The sequence below is a fragment of the Colobus angolensis genome, unplaced genomic scaffold (genome assembly GCF_000951035.1).
Source record: "Colobus angolensis palliatus isolate OR3802 unplaced genomic scaffold, Cang.pa_1.0 Scaffold127, whole genome shotgun sequence".
NCBI classification, from domain to species: domain Eukaryota; kingdom Metazoa; phylum Chordata; class Mammalia; order Primates; family Cercopithecidae; genus Colobus; species Colobus angolensis.
In genome coordinates this window covers 6553054-6579286 of record NW_012113919.1, presented here as the reverse complement: position 1 = coordinate 6579286, position 26233 = coordinate 6553054, and the positions used below count along the sequence as shown (strand labels likewise).

The 26233-nt window shown below is 34.5% G+C and overlaps 1 protein-coding gene across 1 annotated transcript in view; it reads right to left on the bottom strand.

Annotated features, from left to right (window-relative positions):
• The window catches only part of CDH10 (cadherin 10, type 2 (T2-cadherin)), a 167802-nt gene that overhangs the window by 6190 nt on the left and 135379 nt on the right, over nucleotides 1-26233 (bottom strand). The window contains exons 6-9 of the mRNA XM_011933445.1: nucleotides 18270-18457; nucleotides 16509-16762; nucleotides 12038-12174; nucleotides 5415-5536 (exon numbers count right to left, since the gene is read on the bottom strand). Of these exons, the coding sequence (XP_011788835.1) occupies nucleotides 5415-5536; nucleotides 12038-12174; nucleotides 16509-16762; nucleotides 18270-18457 (701 nt within the window). The remainder of the gene's footprint in view (nucleotides 1-5414; nucleotides 5537-12037; nucleotides 12175-16508; nucleotides 16763-18269; nucleotides 18458-26233) is intronic.

Genomic DNA, 26233 nt, shown 5'->3' with positions numbered 1-26233 from the left:
TTGTGACTATGTTTTGCTTCTCTTCAAAAATAAAATGAAAAATGATTGAGGAATGTAGAGATTTTATAGGTAATGTTATATATTACTTTTTAACAGAGTCTTAAACATGATTAGAAACTTTGACAGTCCAAGTTCAATTAACTTACACTTTCAGTAAAATTGTATTTTAAAAATTCAACTTATGTATATTATGTGGGAATTATTTTAAAAGGGTAAACTCTGATTGATTTTACGGTAAGAGAAAACACAAGAAGCTATATGGTAGCAAAGTACACAATGTAGCTCCAATACATAATCAGATCACTGCTTTGGACATATATGATTAATATACAAATATGAATGTAAGATGTATATGTATATGTAATATTAGGGTTTTTTTTGCATCTATATTCCTTTTGTTCTTTAACGTATATTTATAATACAATTCGTATATGTTTCACGTATTTGAATTTTGAAGACAGCCTCAAAAGTTGTTAAATATGTACACTGATGCTTATATAGTCAAATTAATGCTTAACCAAAAGGAATATACTTTTTTACTGCATTAAACTCAATGTTATGTGGATGTGGGGTTAAAATATTTGATGCTGATGTTTCGTTGGTTTAACAAGTGATTTCAAGTTAAAAATAATATGTAAAAAATTACAAGAAATAAAGAAATTATTACAACTATCTGTATTAGAATACTTGTCTTTTAAAATGTCTTAGAGCAATGAAAATGTGATGTATTTGTGGTAGTAGCCTATTTAATTACAACCCTAACCATTTATTTCAAAAGGATACAAGAAATATAATTGGACACAAAGATTTATATTTATTGCCTAGAAATAAGCAGCAAGAAAAACATCATTTAAAACTTTGAATTATTTCAAAAGTACATTTTAAAAATATAGCAACATAATTATTTGACTAAATTTTAATTGTAACTTAAAATTAAATATGAGAGAATTATAAAAAAGCAAGATATAAATCTATTAAAATTAATAAAGTCAAAATATTGTTAACTAATACTTCTTAAGATGTGTCAATTCAGTGAAAAAACATTTCTTGACTGATTTCTTGTCTGTCAAATATACTCTTAAGGATTTCGTTTTCAAATAATGATTTATAAGAATATATTGAAGAGAAAAAAATGACATAAATGGAATAACATCAAAAAAGACAGTAGACTACTAGAAATCCTTAGTCATTAAGATTAATATTTTAACATTCACATACAGACACAAAAAGTGATGGAAATGTAAAAATAGGGCTAATGGCCTTTGAAAATGGAAACTCAAACGTCTCAAAATAAATATATATTTCCAACTGTATAGTTTCCCTCAAAATAAACTTATAAATTATAATTTCAATTTATTTTTATGGATCAAAATAATGCAGTTCAAAAAACAAATGGCAACATCTTTACCTATATCTATAAGAAATTTTAAAAATTAACATTGAAATCTTTAAAATGTGCTATTTTAATCAAATATTATAGCACTATTGATTTAAAGATCAGTAGTTAATCTATACATTTTCAATGAATATTATAAAAGGGGTAAGTCAAACTCGTAGAGATGATACAAACAAAATCATATGTTACAGAATCTATATTACATTACAATATATTTTTATGACCTTAAGACTTCACTATTGCAGATGCAGGCACTTATATCCTTTACAAGATAATAGGTTTTTTTTTTTTCCTTTCAGACATTACTTCTAGTGTTCAACTTCTTCATATCCTGAATTTACCTCTCAATCTTCAACCATATATTAAAAATCACAATGCTTTTGTTTTGGTAAATATGCCATGAAGACTGGTAACAGATATCAGAACTTGGCAACAAGGAGGTAAAATTATTTTCCCTGGCTCTCTCTGTAAGCATCCACTGTCTTTTTTTGTCCTGGAGACAAACTCATTTTGATCCATTTCCAATAAAAGAGTTTGCCACAATTAAGAAACAAACAAACAGAAACTAGTGATTTCCAGTATTCATTTTGAGCATATGAAGAAAAGTACACAGATAAGTCATTTTCATTTTATCTCCTTAGCAACAATATAATTGATTTCTATTTTCACTGGACTATTCTAAAATAATCTTAAATCAACTTGAGGAATGTTTCAGTGATCATATTATTATGGTGTCTGGAACAATGAATGGGTTTTAAGATATTTAAAGTTAGAAAACTGGTTAAGTTTTAATATGTTTTAGCTTTTTCTGTGGGAAGCCTTGGAGTTTCTGTTATTGAGAACATTACCTTTGTGCTGGTAAAATGCATCCTTTTGGCCGGGCGCCGTGGCTCACGCCTGTAATCTCAGCACTTTGGGAGGCCAAGGTGGGCAGATCACAAAGTCAGGAGATCGAGACCATCCTGGCCAATATGGTGAAACCCTGTCTCTACTAAAATACAAAAAAATCAGGCAGGCATGGTGGCATGTGCCTGTAGTACCAGCTACTTGGGAAGCTGAGTGAGGAGAATCGCTTGAACTGAATCCAGGAGGTGGAGGTTGCAGTGAGCTGAGAACATGCCACTCACTGCACTCCAGCCTGGCAACAGACAGGCTCCTTCTCAAAAAAAAGCACCGTTGCACCCTTTTCAGTTGTCAGGGAAGTAAAAAGGATAGAAATGATTTCTGTTTTCACTGGGCTGTTCTAAAATAATCTTAAATCAACTTGAGGAATGTTTCAGTGATCATATGATTATGTTATCTGGAACAATGAATGGGTTGTAAGATATTTAAAGTTAGAAAACTGGTTAAGTTTTAATATGTTTTAGCTTTTTCTATGGAAAATATGTAATGGGATATTTTTGATTTCTTAAAGGCTTAGTTGCCATTTGGTTTGATATCTGTTGTTAGTTGGCATGTGGTTTGATAAGTCACATAGATACTATTGAAGGCAAAGGTAAGCAGCATCTCTCCCTAGAGAGACACCTTGGGAAATCTGTGGTATTAAATTCTTTCCATGAAGATTAACATTATTAAAATATATTTTATTTACTTAAAATATATTTTACTGACTCCAGGAGTAGGCATGAGTGAGACAAGACAGAATGAAAAACAAAAAGAGCCAGCCCTGGCCGGGCATGGTGGCTCAGGCCTATAATCCCAGCACTTTGGGAGGCCGAGGTGGGTGGATCACGAGGTCAGGTGATCGAGACCATCCTGGCTAACACGGTGAAACTCTGTCTCTACTAAAAATACAAAAAATTAGCTGGGCGTGGTGGCGGGCGCCTGTAGTCCCAGCTACTCGGGAGGCTGAGGCAGGAGAATGGCGTGAACCCGGGAGGCGGAGCTTGCAGTGAGCCGAGATCGTGCCACTGCACTCCAGCCTGGGTGACACAGCGAGACTCCGTCTCAAAAAAAAAAAAGAAAAAAAAAAAAGAGCCAGCCCTCTGTCCTCTCTTTTGCTGAGGTCCTCTGACTCTCTCTGAGATGGAAAAGGTGAAGGGTCAAGCCGCCTAGTTCAGGCGCAGGAGGGGACTACTAATATTACATCAGTTAAAAGTTGCAACATTTCCAAGGAGAAATTCTACCCTTAGATCAGAAAATAGGCAAGAGCAGGAAATAGTTATTAGTTTTATTTGTCACTTCATTTTGTCCACAACCAAATGAATGGATTATTTTCCATGTCCGTGTCACTCTTAAGTGCTACTCTTAAGGAGCAGTTAATTCAGAGGAGTGTTGGGTGGATTGAGATACACCATAAGTAACTAAAGCACACCTTGAAACGCTGACATTCTTCTGCTTTCCTAGGAGAAGGGGAGTCAGAGCTAACAAATTAATTTTAAAAAGGCTCTGAACAAGAATTTTATCAAATTACCACTTTGATTTTGCCTGCTAGGATGTCATAACCTAGAATTTCCTCCCTTAATATATCACAGCTTAGTTAGACCAAGGCATTTTTCATCCTATGAGACCAAAGTGACATCTAACAAACTGGTGTTATTAGAATTTGCCTGTATGGGAGGCTATTGCACAGGCAGCCAATTCGACAAAAAAATATTAATCATCCTCTTCCTATCAGGTAGGTCAAGGCAGGCTAATTCCCTTTTTATTGAAATCATCTTTTATTTGATTATTTTCCTTCAATATGCCAGCTGTTTTTTAAATGTCCAAAAGGTATGGAGACGTTGTGAGCCAGTTATAGTTAAAAAGAAAATCGGCAGAAGGAAAATAAACAAACATACTTTCCATTTGGTATATTTTGAATACATTTGTAAATCAGTATTTATAATGACTTGAATGCTCTGAAAAGATATCTTTTGAAAATCAAATAGAATAACTATAGAGGGAGCAATGTATGCAGCAGTAGCAAAGTGGGTAATTTATCTCTTAGAGAAAAGACTTCAGCTTATATCATGCTGAGCCTGCCAAGCAGAGGATGATTTGGAATGGTATTTTCGGGGCGTGCACTGTTTCATTAAGTAGTAAGTGGGAAGCAGCTAAGTCATTTAAATATTCCAAATGAAACATTTCCATAATATTTTCAAGTTTAAAAAAATGAATCAAATTGCAGCAATTTTACCATATTCAGACAACAGACAGGCTATTGAATTCTTGTTAGAATCTTCAAAAGGAAGAATTTGAATTATTCCACAATATAATTTGCATAAAAATGTAACAATGACATTGATGTTTATAAAGAGTATCAAATAATGTCAAAACATAATACAATTTCATGATGCTTCCTTTTTTTAATAAAACACATTTGATTCCCAATTATTATTTATAACACGCAGCTTCCTTCTGTGAAGATAGCACTCAAACCAATTAAGAGCATTCTCTTTCAGCCATATACACTGGAGCTTTTCAATCAACAAAACGAGCCCACTGAGGAAAAGACTTACAGAATTATAAACAAAGCTGACGCAGAAAAAATGTTTTAAAGTACTAAAGCCAAGTCATTAAGCACTTCATATGTTGCTGTAATGATGAAATGCAACGTGTAAGTCTAAGGAGCAAATTCTGCTGCCCTGATGCAAAACCATATCTGCACACATCAGAATAGTGATTAAATATTCTGCTGCTCCCGTACATTTGTCTCTGGTTTTCCACAGCATTCATCTCATCTCTCTAGCAGGTATCAGTAGTTACTTAATGACACAGCAGGGGGTCTTAGGGGTTTGCTTGTCTTTGTTTTTGAAAGTTTTGAAAGTAGTTATTTCTTCTTATATTTCGACTTTTGTGGCAACAATAAAATTTTATTTATGCATTAGAACTTTACAAAGGAAATATGAAACCTGGTATACAGCTTTTAAAAACGCTTTCACCTTTAAAAACATCAGTTGCGGTTTTTTAAAAATGATATCGGGACTGTATACGAATGTCTCCATCCCTGTGTATTCTTTCCTCTCAGGATTTTGAAAACAACATATTTCGCACACAGTTAAAATCTTTCCATAGTTTTAATCCTATAGGTGCTTACCTGCCCTGGTCTGGCATTTTCACATACAAAAGTGTCATAGAACACAGCAAACTGTGGGGCATTGTCATTAACATCCAAAATTCTCACAAAAACAGCGACGCGTGTTGTCTCTTTGGGATTGTCTAGAAAAGGGGAAGAAAAATATTGTTTAGGAAGATAAATTTTTGCATCAAAGTTAATTTATACAGACATCTTGTGGATATGAAGTGCTCACATATAAATAAGCATTGCAATCATTCTACTAACATAATGAGCAAATGCAATAAAGAAAATTACTGCAGAGCCTAATTAAGTAGTCATGGATTCAGTTATCATTGGGCACAAGGGTACTATTATTATTTTGGAAAATCATGTTAAAAGTACAAGCCAGTATAATTGAGTTCACACTATATTTGTGTCCTTATTGTCCAAATATATAAAATAACTTATTTATTAAATCCTTGTTATACTTCATTGTACCATTTAATTTTTACCTATATTTTTTTAGATGAAGAAATAGTTTTAAATAAATTGGTAATTTATCCAAGGTCATTTGCTCGTAAGTGGTAACTGTCATAAAACCTACGTTTGTGACTAGTTTTATCACCAAAGTATATTTCAACAACTGCTCTCAAATTTCTGTTTGAAAATTTTATTATATGACTACTTACTTTACAAACTAGTTGAAAAATTTATGACGAAATATGAAGATTCAAATATTTTATTAATATAGTTATTGCTGGCACCATCTCAACAATCTAGCTCAATTTTGCATTACAATCTATTGTCACAAATTAGCTCAGTAGTAAGACATTGTATACTAATCATACCTTTTGCAACAAATGCTGAAATCAACAGCATCAAAGTTCTCACATAAAAAGATGCATTTCTGGCTGGTCACGATAGCTCACGGCTGTAATCCCAGCATTTTGGGAGGCTGAGACAGGTACATCACTTGAGGTCAGGAGTTCGAGACCAGCCTGGCCAGCATGGTGAAACCCTATCTCTTTAAAAAAAAAATACAAAAAATAGCCATGTGTTGTGACAAGAGCCTGTAATCTCAGCTACTTGGGAGGCTGAGGCAGGAGAATCACTTGAGCCCAGGAGGCAGAAGTTGCAGTGAGCCGAGATCGTGCCACTGCATTCCAGCAAGGGCAACAGAATGAGACTCCATCTCAAAAAAAAAAAAAAAAAAAAGATGCATTTTCAAACTTGTTTTGATATGCAAATTAATAAAAATATAAATGCCTCTTTATTTAGCTTAGCTTTGAGTAACAACTCTGTATTGGTTATAATTGCATTTTTTTCTATTATAGATTTTTCTAGGCACTTATGCTAGCTGAGAGTGTGTTTACATTTTAAATTCAGTTTATATTCATCAGCTTTTATGATGTCAATATCTCAGTCTTTGGATACCGTTAAACTTCTGTGTAAATTTTGGAAACGTGAAGCTGAAGAGCAATATAATGCAATAAAGACTATAATTAGCAGAAAACAAAACAAAACAACAGCAGAATAGCTAGGGGACAGCGGCAACCTTATTAAATGGTCTCAACCAACATCAGCTGTGGATATCATTTAGCCCTGTAAAATTTATTTGACGTCTTAAGGTAATCTAAATAATTTTCAGATAAAAAGATAAAATATACTGTCACATACAAACAGGAAGTATATTACTACTAAAAATAATTTATATCCCCTTGTTCTGTCCATATACTTGAATGTTACTCCAATATTAAAATCAACACTTTAAAAAATGATATATAAGAACAGACTACTTAGCAGGGATATATTTACAAGGCTGAGAGAGATTAAAGAAAGGCAGACAGAATTGAAGTGTATTTATCCGTCTTTACAGAGAAAATTTAAAATGCATCCTTTATTCACCATTTCTTTAAGTCTTACTGCAGTCTACTGAACCCACATGTATTCAGTTGTCAGGTTCTAACTTCATATTTGCTAATATGTTGTTGCATATTATCCACTCGTTAGTGTACCAGAGGTTTAGAATTCAGACCCTGGGTCTAACATAGCTGCTGCTTTGATTCACAAGCTCACCACTCATTTGTTATGTTACTTTGGCCAATTTACTCCACGTATGCAATGTCCTGGTTTTCTCAATATAAATCAAAGTAGAACCTCTAATCTCACAGAGTTACTTGTAAAATTAGGAGTTAATGCGGCCGGGCTGCGGGGCTCACGCCTGCAATCCCAGCACATTGGGAGGCCGAGGCGGGCGGATCATGAGGTCAGGAAATCGAGACCATCCGGGCTAACATGGTGAAACCCCGTCTCTAATAAAAATATAAAAAATTAGCCGGGCATGGTGGCAGGTCCCTGTAGTCCCAGCTACTTGGGAGACTGAGGCAGGAGAATGGCGTGAACCCGGGAGGCAGAACTTGCAGTGAGCCGAGATGGCGCCACTGCACTCCAGCCTGAGCGACAGAGCGAGACTCCGTCTCAAAAAAAAAAAAAAAAAAAAAGCAGTTAGTGCATGAAAGTTTCTTATCAAAGTATCAGTTTAATGATCAGGACTCAATATGCATTGACTATAATCATTACCATCATCTTTATTATCATTATTATATCTTCTTCACTTTCTTATGTTACTTAGAAACTTATACTTTCTCCACATAAAGTATCTACCTAATAAAAACACATTAATTAGCCTTCCTACCATCCATGTGAGTCTGAAGAGGTGTGCATTTGGGAAGAAGTGGAGAGAGGAGAAAAAAAAAAAAAAAGGAGAAAAATGCTATCTCATTATTTTTCGCTTCCTCTGTGCCAGACCATTTGCTAATGCCTGGAGCCATAGTGTTTTCTACAAATGGACCTTTTGCTATCTACTTGTTGTTATGGAGAAAAGTGGGAAGGTATGCTTCTTCCATATTTTCTGGAATGTGCTCTTTAACCGAATTATATAGTGAGTAGCAAAATATTTCCTTTCAATATAAAGTCTTGACATTAAAAGAACCTTGTGGGTAACAATTCACTTTCTAATGATGCCACAGGAGCCAGGAGAGACAAAAGTTTCATATCTAAAAAATTGCGTCGTCAGCCACTTCCCTAACACAATATAGAGATTCTCCGGGATCTTTACAAATAACTCAAGGCTCTTAAAATCAAAATCGAAATCCACAAGTATGAATGTGCTTTGTAAAGCATCGAGCCTGGAGCCACCTATTCAAAAAACAGTGCTTACACTAATCTTTTTTTGCTGGCAGACGTTGTCGCTTATGTATAAATAAAAGTATAAAGTGTTCCAAGGAAGAATCAAACTGAATAGCAGTTGGCATATATTTACCGCCTGAGTTTCTCTCAAAGTTCTTCAGGGAAACACTTACTGCAGCAAGAATGGATCAGCAATAAAGGATCGTAAAATGTATATCCTACGGTGAAGCCATGACTATGCATCCACGGGCCTTTTCACGCCTCCAGATGGAGAAAGTTTAAATAATTATCTAGAAATCACAGGCATTAGAAAAATATAACTGTTTTACCTGCTTTGGGTAAGAATTTCTATGAATAAGAACTACGGTGTAGATAATGGAGTTCTTTAGTCATAAACTTAGTTCTATTGTCCTCAGAATGTATTGCAATGATTATAGTCAAATTTTCACATGTAGTGAGAGGAGCTCTTTGGTTTCTCTAACAAATATGCCCTAAAATCCCAAGTTTATTATTAAGTCATTGATTGTGACCTTAATTTTAGATGTTTTATTCTCCACAGGGCATTTAAAAATGTTTTTGAAGAAGAAAAAGAGGAGTTATTCCATGACATGATGCACTAAATAATTACCTGGAGTGGTACCCGCCATACGATGTGATATATTTTTATGGAATGTAGACTTAAATGATTAGAAGTCAAGCCTAAAACATATTGGTAAGAAGTACATTTGAACGCCATTCTGTCCTGCTCAGGGTGTGATGTATGACACACTGACTGTAAAGTCAGTGTTTAACATCTAGCAGAAAAAAATCCTTTCATGTTGTTTCTCTCTCATCCTCATTGCATTTAATGCCCAGAACAGAATAATGGGATCCTCATTGTTTGTGGTTTGGCAGGTAGGCATTTTTGGCAGTTGTTCTACAGACTGATTTTATTTGAGGACAAAAAAAAAAAGATTCAGTCCTTTAAAAAAAGAAGTAATTGGCTTAGCTTTTTACAGAATTGTAATTACTTCAACTAGCTTTAGAAGTTAAATCTCACAAAATATCCGAAAGGGAAAATGCAGTTCCTTGTTCACTAGGCTTGAATAAGGATATTGAATCAAGCAGAGAGCACAATCATAATTCTGACATGACCAGATTGTATCATGCTAGGTACATCTAACTATGGGGATGTGGATACAGATATAGAAATAAAAACTTTCTTTAAAATAAAAACTTGGAAGTATTTAGTTAGCCTTAAAATCAAAAGCTAAATTCACAGGGTATTTAGCTTTTATATGTCATATATAGCAATTATATAGAGAGAACAAGGGGATATAAACAGATATTTATATCTCACAATGGAAAAAAAATGGATCCTTTGAGATTAATCTGTATTTCAGGGCCAGATGTAAGCAAGACACTAAATCTATTACTTTGTCCTGAAGCTTTGAGTTCATTGCTGATGATCTGTCTAGCCTAATTCAATTGATCTGGGACACTTGGTGATTCAGCCTCATCCAATGCTTTGCCTTCCAAGGCCTGTAGCAGTTACTTCAAATAATTAACTTGAAGTTGATACATGTTTGTGGATTCAGCTTAGTATTACAGATCTAAAATTTATGGGCTTAATTTTTAAAACGATTCCATCCCTAATTAATGCTTATTTTAAAAACAGTTCAGGAGTTGCTCTACACCACATACATCACAACATGGGAATTAGAAAATCTGAACAGGTTTGCATGTACATGTGCCAGAAGGGCTGGCTTCATGGGCATGTGATCCAAGCAGTTCCACAGGGCCTTACCCTTAGAAGAGACTCATATTTGTTTTAATGCTCCATCTTACATTTCTTAATTTACTTTTAACAAGCACCTGACATTATCATTTTACAATGGGCCCCATGAATTGTCCTAGTATGGGCAAGAACTTTCACTATTAGAGGCAAATGTGACTTGAATCTATCAGGTTTTAGTGAACACAATTTTGTAAATTAGCTGTGGAATTAAGTAATGAATCTAGAAATGACATGGTTTCAAATCTCAGTTGTGCTAACTCTGACATTATAACTTTGGACCGGTTACTAAAGTTCCCAGAGCCTTAATACCTTCTCTGTCAAAGGAGGTTAATAAAAATATTAAGAGAAAATCTTTTTTTTTTAGAATGACACCTGACATACATGATTAATATGAACTCTGATTAACAATATATACCTGGGATTCCTCATCTGTAAAAGAGAAGTTGTAATATCTACCTACATGTTTGTTGATAAGATTAAATTGCATCATATATACCCAGCATTTAGCATAGATCCTAATTATTAGTGTGCGAGTGACAAATTTAATACTTTTAATTTTTCCACAAATGATAATATCTTTAGTCTATAATTCAAGCTCATTTTTATTAGTTAATATTAAATATACATTTACATATATGGAAAGGTGGCAAAATATGCCATTTTGGCATACAGATTATTTTGAGTTAAAGGTACTTAAAAAAAAAAAAAAAAACGAAAACAGCAGATGTAAAAAGGGTGTTCTGCTCCTCCCCTTTTCTTCCTGAAAGCAGGAGATAAAACCCCCGTATAGAAGATGTCCTCTCTATACCAGAAGAAAAGTAACATTCTTATCATCAAAAATGGGAAGTGAGGCCAAGAAAATTCCATACAAACAGATTCAGATTTTGTTAACATAATTTTTATCTTTATTTATGCTCTGCATATACATTTAATTACTTTTTCACAATTGCCTCTCTTTATCATCCTAGTATAAAAACATTAGTTTTGCCACTTCATTGGGTCTTTATTTCTTTATGAGAGCTCCTGTGCCACGTAAAATTTATATTAAATGCTTTTTCTCCTGTTAAATATTTTTTGTTTGTCTGTTTGTTTGGTTGGTTAGTAGTTTTCCTTTTTTGAGAGGGAGTCTCGCTCTGTCACCCAGGCTGGAGTGCAGTGGGCAATCTCGGCTCACCTCAAGCTCCGCCTCCTGGGTTCACGCCATTCTCCTACCTCAGTCTCCAGAGCAGCTGGGACTACAGGCGCCCGTCACAATGTCCAGCTAATTTTTTTTTTTTTTTTGGTATTTTAAGTAGAGACAGGTTTTCACGGTGTTAGCCAGGATGGCCTCAATCTCCTGACCTCGTGATCTGCCCGCCTCAGCCTCCCAAAGTGCAGGGATTACAGGCGTGAGCCACTGTGCCCAGCCCGTTAATCTGTTTTATGTCAATGTTATTTTGAGGCTCAGCCAAAAACTCCAAGAAGGCAGAAATAAAATTTTTGCATCTTCTACCAATACTTATAGGTATACCTCTATGTATCGACGTAGAAATATTAAAAAAAAAAAAGTATAAGTGCTGAGAAAATTACAATTCATCTGTCCAATGAGAATGAATTATTTCTAATATAAAATAAAACCTATAAAATATGTTAAAATACTTAAAATATATAAACATAAACATCTAGATATATGTTAGATACATAAAATTCATCTTACTGATTTCAGCAGCAATAACAGTAAGATTATGCCACTGAGATAGTTCTCGGTCAAGAGGTTTTGAAGTATAAAGAGATCCATTTCCTGAATGAATGTTAAAGATTCTGTCAAGATCAGTATGGCGATCCAAGGAAAATCTGAACATGGAGGGCAAGAAAAAATACATGGTAGCATTATTAATAGTTTGCAGGAAAAAACAGTGAAATGCAAAGACACACATATCACTGATAATTATAGGAAAGAACACAGTGCTGACCCAGGATGTCGATTGTTTGAATGACTTTTCAAAGTTGCACACATACATTCTCCTCAAGGCAAAAATTGGTACTTTGCTCTGCATTCAAATGCTATTCTCCTGAATGCTTGTGTTATTTAAATTATTGTCTTTTGTCATATTCATTCAACTGATTTTGATATATTTGGCCACAAAACAGTTGGAATTACAGGCAGTTACATTGCCAACTGACATTATTTGGTTATTAGAAGTTCTACTGAAGAGTAATACAAAGATTTATTGCAAAAGATTATTCCCAGAAGCTATGTGTTCTTAGAAAATTGAAGACAATGTTAGTTTCATCAAAGTAATAGACTATCAACTTCTTATGGTGTTCAGTAGCTTCATGGTATGACACTCATGCAGCTTCAGTCTCCTAGCTATTTGTATCATTATTATACATATTGCTTTTAATGCAAAATATTTAACAAATAGAAAAGTTTGGATGGCCGGGCACGGGGGCTCACGCCTGTAATCCCAGTACTTTGGGAGGCCCAGGTAGGTGGATCACAAGGTCAGGAGTTCAAGACCAGCTTGACCAATATGGTAAAATTCCATCTCTAATAAAAATACAAAAATTAGCTGGGTGTGGTGGCACACGCCTGTAGTCCTGGCTACTCGGGAGGCTGAAGCAGAAGAATTGCTTGAACCCGGGAGGCAGAGGTTGCACTGAGCCAAGAATGCACGCCACTGCACTCCAGCCTAAGTGACAGAGTGAGACTCCATCAAAAAAAAAAAAAAAAAAAAGAAGAAAGAAAAAGAAAAGAAAAGTTTGGGTAAGAGTTTTTAATATATCTGTATCAAATAACGTCTATATGCATTTAAAAAATATCAGCAAACTATCCTGCAACTTGATAGCAAGCATGGTGTGCTGTGTGTCATTTTAAAGCCTAAAACTAGATTTAACATTCTGGTTGATGTAGTTTAAATAAATCTCATTATCTTTATCAAACTACATATCTAACATTCACATATTAAGAAAATCGTTGTGTCTCTCCACTTGGAATAATTATTTTATTACCGAAAGATCTAACATAAGTTTCACCTCTTCATTGTATTCCCTCATGATCATGTAAAGTAGAAGCTATCTGTCCCCCCTTCACTCATAAAGCAGCTGTACCGCCATCTTTCCATTTACTACATTGTATTAGGAATTCATTTCATGTAACATCTCAAACAGACAACAAAACATGAAGACACCAAGCATCAAACTCTACTAGGCACTCAATGAATATTATTTGATTCTCATTGTGAGTCTTCTTTTCTAATAGACTGAGAACTCCTTAAGAAACATGTTAATAATATCTGATATGGTGATCCACAAATATTTGTTAAATGAAAGAAAGAATGACCTAATTATTTGGCATTTTGGCAAATAATAAGGTTCCTTATTTCTGTAAAAATATGACATAAAGTTGAAATATATAAATCAATAAAAGCCTCTGCTGTCAGGCATCACTGATTTTGCTAAATCCATTTCATGTGTGTTCTTTCTTAATTATTTCTTGTAGTTCAGAATGAAGAAGTAATGACAAAATTTCAAACATTATGTGACATTATCTTGCAGATACACAGAGCTCACAGTTCTTTTACAAATATGATTCAAAGTAGATAGCTTGCAATTCTGTATTGGAAAGTTATGTGTGTTAACTTTCATTTTCCTTTCTAAAATAATTTCCAGAACACACATTTTAAGAAAATCCCTTTGAATACTGTATTAACATTGACAAGATATGACACAATTTATAGCATGTCAAGTATGATTCTTCCCATAATGACATATTGCATTAGTAAAGCTATTCTATTTTTTTGAATATATAGATTCTAACCAAAGAATGACATCCAAGAATATTCATTAAATTTTCTACATCAAATTAGTATAAAGTCAAAGTATACAGCAACTTTAATGGCATACCCTCTGTCATTGATAACCAAAGGCGTTATTATTTTTGCTATAGTATGTATAATATTATACCTAGGAGGACTATAATATACATATACATAATATATGTAACAGGAATATATGTATAATAATAATATACATAAGGGGATTCTTTCCTCCTAGTCTTTAGACTTGCATCCTCATTAACCATTTTATTTTATTTTAAATATCCACAGGTATATTTTGACATATAATAATTATGTGTCTATAGGAGGATTTAAATTCTATTTCATTGTGTGGAGAAATATCTTGATGTTACAATTTAAGTATGCCACTTAATATACATTTAACTAACAATATTATATTTTATTTTGTAAAGTCCATTTTAAATCTGAAGCACAGAAGACAGCTTGCTAAACCTTAGAATCTCTGCCAAGAAAATACTTGGTAAGTATTTAATGAAGAAAATTAGGCCTGTGTATTGGTTATATAAAACCTTCAAAGGAAAAAACAAAAGCAAAAACAAAAAAAACAGAAGGAATGCAGCAATTTAGATGTTGGTAAATGAACTGGGAAAGAGGCATTTATGGGAACATCATGTAACATGTACAGGTTTCTTCTGCCAATATGTAACCTGTGATGCTATGTGTGAATATAAGAAAACATATTTATGTGAAATTATATAAATAAAAAGTAACATAGATATTCATAAAATATATGATTTCACTTGAAGATATGGCAGACCCTATAGAATTTTTAACTGGTTCAAGTCATGTGGCACATAAAATTAGAAGTTTCCTGCATGAGCTGTGGCATGTGTAGGAGAAAGATAAGCGTGCACTCCGAAAGTGAACAATAACCATCTGAACTCATACTTGACTGGTTCACATAGAAAATGGGCAAACAAAATTAGCCTGCAGAGATTTAGAAAACAGATGAAATCCAAAATACAGGATGGACTAACGGATTACGTTAAGCGTTCATTTTCACACTGAATAGTGTATGTCAATATACGTATTTCTTTAAAGTAATAGAACAAGTGTCATTGAAACATTGATTTTTTTTTCATTTTTAGGAGTTTATGACATTTCATATGTTTTTAAGCTGTCATAAGAAGGAAAACAAGAATCAAAAAGACTCATTTTTGTAGAGTGTTCTCATATATTTTGAAAAAGGCAGAATAAATAAATAAACATAAAACAAAACAGAATCCTCTCAACTTTGATGGCTGTGTATCAGGGGAGTTTCTAACATCATAATATAACCCACATTGCAGCATCATAATTACTTTTTTATTTTTTCATGGAGACAGGGTATTGCTTTGTCAATGGAGAGCTGTGGTGTGAATGCAGCTCACGGCAGCCTTGACCTCCTGGGCTCAAGTGATCCTCCCATCTTAACCTCGTGAGTAGATGGGACTATAAGTGTGCACCACCATGCCCAGCTAATTTTTAAATTTTTTAATGGAGATGGGGTCTCAGTATGTTCCCCAGGCTGGTTTCAAATCCCTGAGCTTAAGCAATCTGTCCAACGTGGCTTCCAAAGTGCTGAGTACAGGTGTGAGCCAGCACATCCAACCTACTTTATAACTGTTAAAACTTCTCTCATTCAACCTTACATTTTATTTAATACCTTTAAAGCACAAATAAAGTGGTTTGGTTGTACTGTAAATGCAGAGTTGACATAGTACCCTGGATCTGTACCAGGAATCAGAACAACGAACACCGTAAGGAGACATGCAGGTGTAACAAGCAAGATTTCCGTCTAAAGGGCATGATAAAAATAAGAAAACCATGAAGCTTGTGCATGCCACACCCCAAAAACATTCAGAGGCAATTTACTAGAAATGCCTGTGCTCACCATATTTGTATACAACTTATGGAAGGACTCTTGTATCTTTCATTGCAATAAATGTTTTAAATAGAATTTCATGATCTCTATATGTATCTCCGCCTCTTTTTTTTCTCATGTTAAACTACATTTTGTTTTCCTATTTATTTATTTATTTTGAGACAGAGTCATACCCTGTTGCCTAGGCTGGAGTGCAAGGGCACAATCTCGGCTCATGCAACCTCTGCATCCCGGGTTCAAGTGATCTCCTGCCTCAACTTCCCAAGTAGTCAGGATTCCAGGTGTGTGCCACCATGACCGGCTCATTTTTTGTATCTTTAGTAGAGATGGGGTTTCACTATGTTGGCCAGGCTGATCTCGAACTCCTGACTTCGTGATCCACCCACCTCGGCCTCCTAAAGTGCTAGGATTACAGGTGTGAGCCACCGAGCTCAGCTGCTTCCATTTTTAAAAGGCACACTTACCTAATAGGGCTGGAAATAGAATCTGGGTCCCTTGCCATTACAGTACCAATGATTGTGCCAACTTCAATATCTTCATGAACTTCAAACAGATAGGAGGACCTACTAAAAACAGGAGGTTCATCCACATCTTCTATAGAGATTTTCACTATGGTAGTATCTTTAAATGGTCCTAGGTAATAAAAACGGGGATCTACATGGGTGTTTTCTGCTTCGACTTTCAGAGTATAAAGTCTTCGGCTCTCATAGTCAAGTGGCTGTATAAAAAAATAAATCATCAGATTAGAGTGAGGGAAACTGGATGATATGCTCCCACCAAGGTACAATATGATTTTTAAGTTGCGGTTGAGTTCTCTTACGTAGTTCATTAATTATAAATAAAAAAGACAAACACAAATAATACCATCTTCATGTTTCATTTAGGATTCAACTTTTACTTTTTATGCATTCAATTAGTAATACTTTGGAACATAGGAAATTGAGAGTTTAAACCTTGGAAAAATTGGGATGGGTATTGAAACCTATCCTATAGGTGGTAACATTACAAAAAATGGGCTGATGGATGTTATATGTGTTTGTGTGTGAATGTGCATGTGCGGAGGTGTTAGCTACTGCTCAATTTTTCTAAGTAAATACATGCAGTTACCTTTTCACATTTATGCTGTGATGTTTCCATTCAATGTAATGGGCTTATGATATTATAAAAGCATTATGAAATCCTAGAGACTAATATAAAACTTTCAAGTTATATCAAATATTCAAGATAAGAAAAACCTTCTGTAATAAGAAATATTTTGATAGTAATTTGGCAAATAGGTTATATGATAAAACAAAATACCTTAACTATTCACATAGTTTAACTGTCAGAAGTATAAAATCAAGTATTTTATATCTCACCTATTCTAAAATGTATGTTTTGTTACCAGATAAAAGACTTTGTTAGTCCGGATTCCCTCAACCTTCTATTTTTGTTTCAAAAAGAAACAGATTCTATTTGTATTACTGCTGCTATCTGGTCTGAAAAATGACAAGACAGCTGTTTTCCCATTTGATAGTCACTGTCCATTTAATAACAGTTGGTTTTGTACTTTGTACCTTGCAAAAGTATCTCAGGATAGTTTAATTATTAACTAACGCCTATGTAGTTACTCTATGTATGGCATTTCATTAGGACCTAAAGTTTAATGTGCCTTATTTTTTTCTCATAATGATGGCACTGTTGCTACCATAAAAAAACAGGTTACCTTTAGATTGTATCACGGAGCATATGTTAGAAGAAAACTTACATTTATACAGCAGAAGGGAAAATGTGAACAATTAAATTATGTTCCAATCCATGCTGTCTCTTTTATTAGTAACTCTAATTACTGCTTCATCAGCTGGATAGATGGCATCACACTTTTTATACCTCCAACTGGGATGATATATTGCCATTATTAGGTATTAACTATACATTTTAAAATAAAACAATGTGATTATGATGTGCTTTTATTAATGTGGCTTAGAAATATGATTACACATATATTAACTTGCCTTTTATATTTTCTAAAAGTTCAGGTTTCATGTCTCAATCAATCAAAACACGTGGTCAAAATTTTCAAGGAGCTCTTTGGCTTTATGTCTTTCTTACATATACACAGTATAAATCACATTTTTGGAACATTAGAGTGGTATTTTCCAATGGATAATTCATAAGTGAAGAGGATATAATACAATCCCTACTCCTGAAACACACAGATACTTATTTATATGAATGCTTTGCACCTGTTTCACAGTTATGATGCCTTCCTGTGTGTCCTTCTCAGTCACGATGTCAAACATATCAGTACCATCACCATCAATAATTCGGTATTCTACTTCAGCATTTTTCCCAGTGTCAGCATCAGTTGCTTTGACACTTCCAATGGCTGTGCCAACTGGGGAGGATTCAAGAACTCGAAGATGAATAGTGTCTGTAAAGTATAAAGAAAAGAAGAGAGAGAGAGAGAGAGAGAGAGAGATATTTCTCAATAGAATAGCCAAAAGCAAAACGTGTACGAGGCAATATAATAGATCTTAAACCCTAAATCAGATGTTGACAAATGATGAATACATATAATATGGATAACATTAAGGTTTAGGAACTTTGGAGGCTTTGGTCTGTGCATATTATGAATAGTAGGAAACAAGTCCTAACAGCAGGAGAAATTCTGGTTTAAAAATGAGTATGTTCACAAAGAGAGACAAGTTCATGTCTTTTGCAGGAACATGGATAGAGGTGGAGGCCATTATCCATAACACACAAATGTAGGAACAGAAAATCAAATACCACATGTTATTACTCATAAGTGGGAGCTAAATGATGAGAACTCACAGACACAAAGAGAGGAACAACAGACACTGGGGCCTACTTGAGGCTGGAGGGTGGGAGGAGGGAGAGGAACAGAAAAACAATAACTGCTGGGTAGTAGGCCTATTACCTGGGCTATGAAATATATATCTGTACAACAAACCCCGATGGAACAAGTTTACCTATGTAACAAACCTACAAATGTACCCCTGAACCTAAAATAAAAGTTAAAAAATATTAGCATGTTGTCTCTTTATTTATTTATTTATTTATTTTGAGATGGGTGTCTTGCTATGTTGCCCAGGCTGGTCTGAGCTCAAGCTATCCTCCCACCTTAATCTCTGGGGTAGCTGGGATTACAGATGCAAGCCACTGTACCAACCCAGTATGTATTTTTTCATCGCATAGATCTGTTTTGAGTGCAGGAATGTATTTATGTGTGTTTACACAATCACAACAAACCACAGGATATGCAGTGAATGTTGCTATTCAGTTGTTTTGACTATGCTATATTTAGTTATTTACTACTCATACTTATTTCAACTGCATGGCAGAACATTACAAAATCCAATGAAATCAGCCATTATGGGTAGGAATCCTATGTCTACTTGTGACAGCAGGAACAAAGGACAGTCTATGGAAAAAACATAAAGATGCCCTTCGCAGTGTCAGAGTAAAAACACTAAATACTGACAAACTCCCCTTCATTCCAGAGCAAAATAAAAATTTATCTATGCTTTTGGTGTACTTAGATGTACTTCCAGCATGAACAACCTCTACTGCTAATGAGATTTATGTTTCAGCACCTGGTCATAAACTACGTATTTCTGACAGATTAATCGACCTCAAGTACACTTCTGATTATAGCACCTTCTTGCTCATAAACCTTAAGTAATTATCCTTAATATATATATAATAAAGTCCAGACCTCTTAGCTTGTCACAGTCTTGCCTGAATATATCTCTCCTATATCATTTTGCATTTAGTCACTTCCATGAAAGATATGGACCAAACTGGGCTTTTCAAAGTTTTCTAGTTAAAACTTAATTTCCTATATCACTATTTCTTCTTTCTTTGTCTCTTTTTTTCTTTTCTTTCTTTCTTTTTTTTTTTTTTTAAATGGAGTCTCACTCTGTCACTCAGGATGGAGTGCTGGAGTTCTGTGACATGATCTTGGCTCACTGCACCCTTGCCTTCCAGGTTCAAGTGATTCTCGTGCCTCAGCCTCCCGAGTAGCTGGGACTACAGGCACCTGGTACCACACCACAGCAGGTTAATTTTGGTATTTTTAGTAGAGACAGGGTTTTACCATATTGGTCAGGCTGGTCTCGAACTCCTGATCTCAGGTGATCTGCTCACCTCGACCTCCCAAAGTGCTGGGATTACAGGCATGAACCGCTGTGCCCTGCCCTTATATCACCATTTCTGTATTTCTCATGCTATTTCTCTCACGTAAAATTCCTTCCCCTTAGCCTCATGTTATCATAATGCAGTTTACCAAATCTGAGAAAATGATACTGTTCAAAGCTGACTGTTTGTTGGGCTATGCCAAGCCAAGGAGAGAGGTCTCAGAAAAAATAAGCCAGCAGACACCTTGTTCTTAGGATTCTAGTTCCTAGAACTGTGAGAAAATACATTTGTGTGGTTTAAGCCACCTATTCTGTGAGACTTTGTTGTGGCAGCCCTAACAAATGACTATGGGCATTTACATACACTACACATTGGAAGACACTTCCTAAGAGACATCATTAAAACTCAGTTTCCATCACACTGCAGTTGGTGCCTTAGCCTGTATCCTTCTTCATTTTTCGATCTCTGGTAACACACCACTGAAAGCAATTCTCAACTCATTACTTTGCTACCATCTTATTGGTTCTCTTTGCCTTGGCGGATTCTTCTTGCAACACCTGTCCCCTGGATATTCTGATGGCTCCCTTATTCTCTTCCGTCAGTTGTCTGCTCTATGGAGACCTCCTCAAGAGCTTTCGCTAATAGCTTAACTGAAAATAGACTTATCAAAAATAGTGCTCGCAATCACTTCTCCTATCACCAGTCATCACCAGGCATTCTATTATCTACTTACTTATTTGTATGAAACATAAGAATGTAACAGTAAACAGGCACTTAGTATTTTCATCTAAGGGTTCATTTGAGTGTAGTAGCCATCATATCATTATTTGTACGTTATCTTATACAATAAAATAAATTGTTTGTATATTGTATATTGCATAGAAGCTTCCTACCTAGTCTACTAGCTCCTATGCTTGACCAAATCAAATCAATTCGTACACACTCTTAGTCCACATTGCTGCCCTGTTGCTCCTTAAAAACATTCTTATTATTAAGCTTTACTCAGTTTCAAAACTCTTTGATTGTTCCCATTTTACTTAAAAGAAAATATCCATAGGCTGACCCTTCATAATTTATTCAGATCCTCTGTCCTGTCAGTTTCTCTCAAATTAATACATCCAATTATCTTGGTCTCTTTTAGCTTTGTCCAACAAACCTTTCCTATCGCAACATTTTTTCCTTCCCTATGAAAGATTTTCCACACAACTCTACGTCATAACCACATACTCTTTTCATATAGTTCACTATGATTCTACCACAGAACATCATAAAATCTAATCTGTTGATTGCAAGAACTTTCTTTAAAAACTAAATTTTACACAAGTGGCACCTCAATAAATGAATTTATTACTCCTTAGCAAAGGTGACCTTTCTAAAATACAAAAATGATTTCACTGCCTCAGTGAAAGCACTTATGGTTGATGTTAAGTGTTTAATTTCATTTGGTGTATAAAGTCTTATAAAATTTGATTTCTGCTAAAATCTTCATTGTTACTAGTATCTATTCTCAAAGCTAGAGCATACAGGAAATGCAGCCGCAATGTATTTTTTTCAATTAATAAGCTTTCAATTAAAAATTTTAAATATGAGGAATATTTAAGAAAACAAATACAAACATATGGATAATGAAATTGAGATAAATATATACAACTTGAACACACCATTTAGAGAGCACAGATTCTTTTAGAGCCGACATAAAACATTTAATCCAATCTAACCAAATACTAAGTTATTAGGCAAGTTTAAACACATTTTGATAAACCACTATCTACTAAATACTCTGTCCACGCCACAATTAAGTTAAAGGTTGACACAGAAAAGATAAACTCAAATCCTTATATTCCTGAATATTTTAAAAGAATAAAATTAAAAATAACAGATAATACCAAGATTGTGAATGTTCGAAAATATTACCAACACTTATGTGCTAATAAAATTGAGTACTTAGCCTTAGTGGAAAATTCCTAAAAATAAAAAATATACCAAAATCTACAAAAAAGAAAATCAAGTATGATTTAAAATATTCTACCCTTCCAAATCCAAAAAGTTCACTCAAACAGTTTTTAAGGAACATTCATGGAAAAGAAAATTCCAGTCTTACGGAAAGTCTTCTTTAGGAAAGAAAAGTGGGGCTCCTATCGTAACTCATGAGAACAGTATTACCCTGACATAAAACCAGACAGGAGAAGAAGAGTGAAGTGGGCATATAGTGTGGTCAAGATTCAGGCTGTATCACACTGTATCACATGGAAATGTATAATACTTAGTAAGTTCATTTAAAATTTTTTTGGTTTACGATCACTTATATCAAGTTTAGCCTATTACAGACACTATTCTAATCATTTTACTACTAACTAAATTCCTGACTTCGTTCAAATCTCATCTTTCCCATTACAGTCACTCTTCTTTTCTGGAGATCTCATTTTGCATTTGATTGTCATGTCTCCTCCCTCTTCTCCAATCTGTGAGAATTCTTTAATCTTTGTCTTTCATGACTGATAGGGTTTAGCTGTGTCCCCGCTCAAATCTCATCTTGAATTGTAGCTCCTGCAATTCCCACGTGTTATGGGCGGGACGTGGTGGGAGGTCATTGGATCATGGGGGCAGGTCTTTCCAGTGCTGTTCTCGTGCAATTAGAATAAGTCTCATGAGATCTGATGGTTTTATAAAAGGGAGTTCCCCTGAACAATCTCTTTTGCCTGCAGTCATGTAAGATGTCCCTTGCTCTTCTGCCATGACTGTGAGGCCTTCCCAGCCATGTGTAACTCTGAGTCAATTAAACCTCTTTCCTTTATAAATTACCCTGTCTCAGGTATGTCTTTATTAGCAGCATGGAAACAGACTAATACAATGACCCTGACACTTTCAAAGAATACTTGTCAAGTTACTGTGCAGAATCTCTTTCAATGAGGGCCTATCTGATATGTTCTTGTCATTAGATTAAAGTTATGCATTTTTGCAAGACTATCATAGAAGCAGTCTGTTCTTAGTGCATTATATCATAGCAGGGATTTTCAATATCAGTATGTCTTAGGATTGATGATCTTAAGTCAATTAAGGTGTTTCTGCCAGTTTTCTCCTTTGTTAAGTTACTAATTTTTTCCTTCACAGTTAATATATATCTTGGTGAAGACATTTTGAGTGTATGCAAATATCCCATTCCTCCTAAAAAAATATGCCCACTAAATGTAGCATGAATCAGTGATCTTGCTGGCAACAATTAACACTGCAGTTTACTAACAATGATTTTCAATTATTTTCATTCAGTTTCACATTTATTATTTGAAATTCTTCTGTGAGGAAAAGCTACCCCTTCTCTCTCATTTATTTTTACTTACGCTTTTATTTATTTAGATCAGTATAGATTCAAAAACATTTATTTTATTTTATTTATTAGAATCTAATAATATGGTTATTTATTGTTTTCTGGAAATTCTTCCAGATTCAGTTATTGGATGATTTTTTTAGGTTGGCTCTGGTACTTTTAACATGTCTCCATCATTCTTTCAGCCTGCTTCCTTAATTTCTGGCATCACAAAATGTTCCAAGTTCATCTTATATTTTTTGTGCCTAAGCCCTCAAATCAAACAAGTTTCCATATATACATATATACATAAGTCTGGTTGCTTCTGCTTGAGAAAGAACCATAATTGTTTAATATAGTGCAGTATTAAGAATGAAAAAATAACTCTTCATAATGTGTAAATATGTCAAAATATGTACACGAAAGTAATTATTTGTATTTGAAATAAATCTGTGTATTGAATATAAAAAACTAAATAACAGCAAGTTATTGTTTACATGTTAATTGACCTTCATTTTAGAAATCAACATACCTGCATCCTTGAAAAGTAATTTTGAAATCTATGATTTATAATATTAGTATTTAAGACTTTTCAGCAAAAGAGAAAAATTCTCCACAAGAATAAAATGAAAGTATTTAAGTAGCAACACTATAACATTAGAACTGATTATGTATCTTTTTGCAAATGTGTATTTGTAAAGTAGTCACACATTTTTGTTTAATCATTATTGCTGAAAAAGACCTATAATTTCATTTCTTGGCATGAAACACAACTCTAGTGCCCAAACACTGGTCAGCAATACCACTGTTTTCACATGGATATAAACTAAATTTTCTCAGAGATTTGCTGTCTTCTAAGTCTGAGGAATTGAAGAGAAAGTGGGAATAGGATTTCTTCTTGAGACGAAAATTAAGTGAGATATCAAAGATTAATGGGATCACAGAAACATACAAAGAAACCAGTCAACTTGCCTCCACTGGCCAACATTTAGAAAATTTGATAATCAATAAGATAATAATTCAGGTGATTAAAATACATTAAATCATATTTGGTTTTTGACAATGCAAGCTAAATAATTCAGTTCAATACCTTAGTGACAAACAACTAATAGTTGTGGATTATATGTAAAGATAAAGATAGTCCCATGAAGGTGGTAAAAAAACAGAAGCCCAAATTGAAGAGAAATGAGAACCTAGAGAAGTAAGCACAAGACTAAAAGCTTTTACGGCCTGGGGATATTTGCCCTTGTCACAACATTTATTTTTATTTTTATGGCCTCTTGAAGCAAGGAGGAGATAGACCAAAGTCTAGGTTATCTACAAGGTTATTTACTGAAGCCGCTGATAGACTCCACAACAAACTAAACTTAACGAGCTTTGCACTAGGTTTAAGGAGGATCCAGATGTAAGCCACCCTTGACAACATTTTAGATTTCACAGTGTAGGCCCAGATAACCCTGGTAATATCTATTTCTACAGACACAGATAGCGTTAACTGCTAGGGGAGAGGGTGACACTGTGGTATCCACGATGGAATGGGATGAAGGATCATAAAGCAGTCTAAAATTACCTGAGGGAGATTCTGTGTACAGACAAGAAAACCTCTAAGCTTGTCCTAACTGACAGGACCCTTCCTGGCTTCTTCACATACGTTTTTCTCTCAAGTGTCTTTTGCAAAAGTGAGGGACATTAATATCTCTGAAACGTTTATTATATAGCTCAGTGAGAGTATAGTTGTAAACATTTAGCTCATAAAGCCAAAAAGGAATGAAAATGATGGCATTAGTTACGCTAAAATATAGAACAACACATCAAATGCATATTGGACAGAGAGATACATACACACACACAGATATATACACATGTATACACATATTCATATATATACACACACATAAATATATTTATATATACATGCATATACATAAATATATGAGTGTATATATACATCTGTGGATATATAATGGACAGTTTTACCAAGCTAATAGATCTTTAATATTTTCATTTATTCACCCTCTTTATCAAAAATTAACTTTTGAAATTTTCCACTGAGGGCAAATTCAGCCCTGTCACAATGTTGCAGTTTTTCCCACCTTAAAGATCACAAGATCTCCCCTTTCAATGAATATCATGGTTTTTTTTTTTTTTCCCTGTTCTCTTCATGTCTCAACATAATGCTTGAACTGAGAAATATTAAGTCATATCTGTATATTAATAAAGTTATTTTATTGCCAAAGGCAGCTTTGACCTATATGGGAGAAAGATTACACTGAGGTGGTAATTTCTAAGTTTATCTTGCCAGGGACTAATTTTGATTTTATCATATCTGCTCTTTTTTTTTTTTTTTTTTTGAGACAGAGTCTTGTTTGGTCACCCGGGCTGGACTGCAGTGGTGCAACCTTGGCTCTCTGTAACATCCACTTCCCGAGTTCAAGTGATTCTCATGTGTCAGTCTCCTAAGTAGCTGGGATTATAGTCGTGCACCACTATGCCTGGCTAATTTTTGTATTTTTAGTGTAGATAGCTTTTCTCCATGTTACCCAGGCTGGTCTCAAACTCCTAGCCTCAGGTGCTCCACCTGCCTCAGCTTCCCAAAATGCTGGTATTGCAGGCATGAGCTACCGTGCCCAGCTCACATGCAAAATTTAAGTTAAAAATTCTCAGTCTGCATCTTTTTGATTTTCCCCAGCAATCCTAAATTTATAAAATAATTTTTAGCAAAAGTTTAGTTTATAAAACAACATA